The 4,438-nt window shown below is 33.2% G+C and overlaps 2 protein-coding genes across 2 annotated transcripts; both read left to right on the top strand.

The window, feature by feature from the left end:
* Positions 1-501: 501 nt before the first annotated feature.
* Positions 502-1,056, top strand: LOC109582941 (uncharacterized). The gene is made up of 2 exons (XM_019998036.1): positions 502-712; positions 764-1,056. Exons 1-2 carry the CDS (start codon positions 568-570, stop codon positions 1,054-1,056), a joined length of 438 nt encoding a protein of 145 aa, XP_019853595.1. The 5' UTR covers positions 502-567.
* Positions 1,057-1,077: 21 nt separating this feature from the next.
* LOC109582951 (uncharacterized) lies at positions 1,078-1,803 on the top strand. Its single transcript, XM_019998050.1, has 3 exons — positions 1,078-1,168; positions 1,218-1,331; positions 1,382-1,803. The coding sequence occupies exons 1-3, from the start codon at positions 1,090-1,092 to the stop codon at positions 1,630-1,632; spliced, it is 444 nt and encodes a 147-aa protein (XP_019853609.1). The 5' UTR covers positions 1,078-1,089; the 3' UTR covers positions 1,633-1,803.
* The last annotated feature ends 2,635 nt before the right edge of the window (positions 1,804-4,438 follow it).

The following is a 4,438-nucleotide window of genomic DNA, read 5'->3' as shown; positions in this document are numbered from 1 at the left end:
CAGGATGGACTAATAATGTATACAGACTAGATCAAGGTATTATTAATCAATGTAGCATGCTCTTACAAAGGTTTATTAGTTATAGATAGGTTTGAATTTTTATCCATTACACCTCACAGTATTACAGTATCATGGAAACTTAGCATTCCAGCTATTAACAGTACACTATTTCTGAGTATCACTGACTCTCTTCAAACAGTTAATGATACAATTAATGTTACTGGACATAATGTATACACTTATACTCAAAACCTGTGTCCTTTTAATGAATATACTTTTGAATTGACACTGTCTATGCCAAGTTGCAATCAACAAAGCATTAGAATCATATCTACAGGTACAACTAATTTTGTAATTATTTCTGTTATCATTTATTCTTATAGAAGCACCAAAGCCTGACAATGTATCTGCATTATATCTAACCAATGAAACATTAATAATAAGATTTCAAGTAATTTCAAGCATTTTGTACTATACACTATAAGATACCACTAGATACTTCAGTTATTCATAAATAATATCCAGTTGCTTTTGGTTGGAGCTAATACTTTAAATACATCAGACCTAATGGGTATCGATAGTCTTCAGTATATTGATGAGTCTTATATTGTATACTGGAATATAAAACTAAATGATCATTCATTGTATTACCTAACAGTATCAGCAATTGGTACATATGGAACTAGTACTTCTGATCATGTAACAGAAATAAGTAAGATACTATTATCAATGTATGGTAAGTGTATGTATGTACTTATTATAGATACATATAATGTAAAGGATATAATAATAGAGAGGAATGAAGATATTGTCTGCTTTATTTGTGTTACTGAAGTGCTTAATGAATGTCAATTAATGATAGCAACACTGACACCACAATCAATACAAACTAATGGAACATGTTATTCATTTACTGATAATGGAACATACACTGTATATGCACATGATATTGAGAATGGAATAAAGATACTGACACCAGCAATAGTTATTGAATACTTAGTTGACTGGATTGAACCATTATACACAGGTAATTACAGTAATAAGATTATCCAATAAAATTTTGCAGAGAGTGAAGGATTGATATTCTCAATGGAGCCCAGTGCTACCTTGACTAGTTCAGGAATACTTACATGTACTACTGCTGCTAACAATAATAGTAATAGTCAAAGTAAAGTCATGATACTACTGTATTTTATTGAATACACAATCCAATTTAGCATCACTAGGTCAATCACAGATTATTATTAAAGTACTGGGAGGTTTCCTTGGGATTACAACATTTGTTGTTCTCATACTATCACTAGCAATGATTATAATACTGAGGAAAAAAGGTATAAAAGGAGACACATTACACTATTATTATTATCATTAATATTTGAAGTTAAAGCAAGGTCTAAAAACTCTATACCTGATCATACTCCAGAGACTTATGAGATTCCAATCACCACAAAAGAGGATCCAGCATTATATGAAATGATTAACAATAAAATACCATCAATTAATACCAATAACTACAGCAACTATACTTCTCTTAGTGTCAGTACTACTGATAACTCAACAATATATGATATTCCAGAAACATCAAGGCCACAAGTCTCATCTTGCCCATACAAAGTTGGACATTTTAAATGAAGCCTTACGTAATAAAATATGACATTTACAATAGTTTAAAACTTTGCATGTATACTTGAGTGTAAATATTCTGTGCATATAGGTCTAGTACACTGTTTATTGTTTTGAACCAATTTTAGTACAATAAATAACTATAGTAAAATGCACACAAACACATTATTATTATTGTAGTTCAATGTGTCAAACTAATTTGTATGCTTTTAGTACAATAAAAATTTAACAAACAACTCAATGATAAGTAATAATAGTAATTATTGGTATGCAAAGCTGAAAACATCCTTTGCTGCACAAACACAAACAAACAGACAACAAGTGTAAACTGATGTGACCAAAACTATAGATAAGATATAAACACAAAAAATAACAAAAACAGGCTGTGACTAAAACTAGAGACAAACATCAGTGCAATAATGCAGTGACATGCAAACAAAAGACAAACAAAATCCAACTATCATCATCAGTCTCATGTGCATCAATTCACTCAATTTTTAAAAAAACAATACCTTTTAACACAGCAAGAAATTTAAAAGTTTGAACAATAATGTGATTAAGATAATGCAATTAAGATCAAAATAACCAATAAGTTATACATGTACAGGCTGTTAGCAAAAGTAACTAATAAATAAAACAACAAACATTATAAATAAGAATTAAGTTAGTAGCTAATGCCACTTCAAAACAGATCAACAACAGATTCCCTGCGGTGTCTAAAAACATCAGTAGAACTGGGTACAATATCATTCCTCTGCTCATCAACAGTTTTATGAGAATCAGTTACATCTAAAAGAGGCTCATCATCATCATCATCATTATAGAGCATAGTAAACAATTTCCTCACTAGTACATTATACCAGGGTGCTTGTGATAGCTGCAAGTAGAGGTGATACAGTACAATTAATATGAAACTGGCAGTAAAAAGAGACAAGCAAGTATTGAACCAAATCTCTACCACACTGTCATCAGTATAAGCTACAGAAAAACCAACCATCATACATAAAATGAACAAGAACCAAACCTCAAGTATATTGTGCATTCGTTTCCTATAGACTCCTCTAAAACTATACCCAAGTGATAATACTATAGCTAGTACTGTTAGAAGCATGAACAACAGGAAGTAATGCGACTGAATGAAACTATCAACTAGAGTAACAGAGAGAAGGATTGGTATCCTAGCTACTAGCAGTAGACCAGGCCAGAACCGATACTCATCTTTCATTGGACCACTATAAGCATCAACTATAGGCTTGAAACGACTCCAGCATTTACGGAACAATTTGTAATTTGAGAGGTATTTCTCAATGAAAGGGTTAAATAAAAGGAACAGCGTGTATGGTATGACAAAGGTAATAGAGACAAACAGGGCAAATCCAAATAGCCAAGCATGTTTTCCTTTAGCATATTCAACATTAGGATCCTCATACCATAAACTAACTGATCTTATTGACTCATTTGTACAGTGAAGAGCTACTTCACGCTTGTTTAGTACAATAAAAATAGTACGTACTAGTTTAGTATACGAGAGAAGGAAGAGTGTAGACAGAACAGGAACAGCATGAGACCCCATCAGTCTTGATATCTTACCATATCTCCTACACAATTGTCTGATAACAATAATGACAAACCACAGGTAGAAAGGGAAAGCAAACTGAAGCCATTGTTTAGCATAAGTGTCCATACCATTGTAAAAACATATCTCAAACCCAAAGTCTAAGTTAATCCATGATATGACTTGATTCAAGACAGGTAGTGCTCCTTTCCTTGAAAAGACTGGCTCGTATAACTTGACAATGTTAGCATAGAACAATAGACCATTCAGTGTACCCACTGATACTGTTAAATTGAGAGCAATCAGTAAAACCACAAGTAGTACACCCATCACTGCAAACAGAGCAATCCAAGCTATCATCATGTAATTATTATGACACTGTCCACACTTGTTTGATCCCATTAGTAGACTGTATCTCTCTCTACATGATCCACACATTCTCTGTCCTCTATTATCCACACATTGAGTATCAGTGTCATTCAACTGAAAGGTAACAGGATTAGGAGAACAATAGAGGAGACAGTCCTCATTGATAATGCATGCATTAGGATTGGTTGCATTAGCATTGAAAGGTGTACTGGTATGATATGTTCCAATCCACAGTAGACCATTGTGTGAGATGTTTTGACTAGCTATATCACAAGTCACATTCTCTCTTGAAACACCTTGACTGCAAGCACAAGTCCTTAAGTTGCTGTCCATACTGAAACCAATGGGACATTCATGCATTGTGTAATAACTCACAATGTGAGAATTGGGAGCAAAATTATTGACCAATTCATTATAAGGAAGTGAGAGCACTACCTTATGTCTTGTATAGATAAACTGAGCTGGTGAATATTCAAAATATGAACAATTAGCCTCCTCCAAAGAGTAAGTAAACATTTTTATACCGTCAATCAAAAGATTCACTACGCCATCAGTCAAACTCAACGATGCACCATAACTATCATAACCAAAAAGAGCTACCTTAAATTTTATTTTTTGCCCGGGAAAGATGTGCTGTTCGGGTACATTATCAAGGCATGCAAAATACTGCCTTTTATAGAAATCACAAAAATATAGTCTGACGGCATCAGTAGTTGAGCTGATGATTGGGTTATCAATCAAAGAAAAAGACACGGACACATTAGTAAGAGAAAAACCAAATATGGAAAAGCCATATATGTCATTTCCTGCTGTTACTGCAGTGTTGTTTGAAAAAGTAAGTGGTATCAATGGACGAGGGTCTTTGTATGGTTCAGCATAAACAAACGGATG

Source organism: Amphimedon queenslandica, unplaced genomic scaffold (genome assembly GCF_000090795.2).
Source record: "Amphimedon queenslandica unplaced genomic scaffold, v1.1 AMPQUscaffold_13343, whole genome shotgun sequence".
Taxonomy (NCBI): domain Eukaryota; kingdom Metazoa; phylum Porifera; class Demospongiae; order Haplosclerida; family Niphatidae; genus Amphimedon; species Amphimedon queenslandica.
This window is presented reverse-complemented; position numbering and strand designations above follow the sequence as displayed.

Bases quoted from the DNA above. Each gene is read 5' to 3' on its own strand.
- LOC109582951 (XM_019998050.1), top strand. From the start codon at position 1,090: ATGGAGCCCAGTGCTACCTTGACTAGTTCAGGAATACTTACATGTACT. The intron at 1,169-1,217 runs GTAAAGTCATGA...AATCCAATTTAG, and splicing joins CAATAATAGTAATAGTCAAA to CATCACTAGGTCAATCACAG. The intron at 1,332-1,381 runs GTATAAAAGGAG...TAATATTTGAAG, and splicing joins TATAATACTGAGGAAAAAAG to TTAAAGCAAGGTCTAAAAAC.
- LOC109582941 (XM_019998036.1), top strand. From the start codon at position 568: ATGGGTATCGATAGTCTTCAGTATATTGATGAGTCTTATATTGTATAC. The intron at 713-763 runs GTAAGATACTAT...TACTTATTATAG, and splicing joins TGATCATGTAACAGAAATAA to ATACATATAATGTAAAGGAT.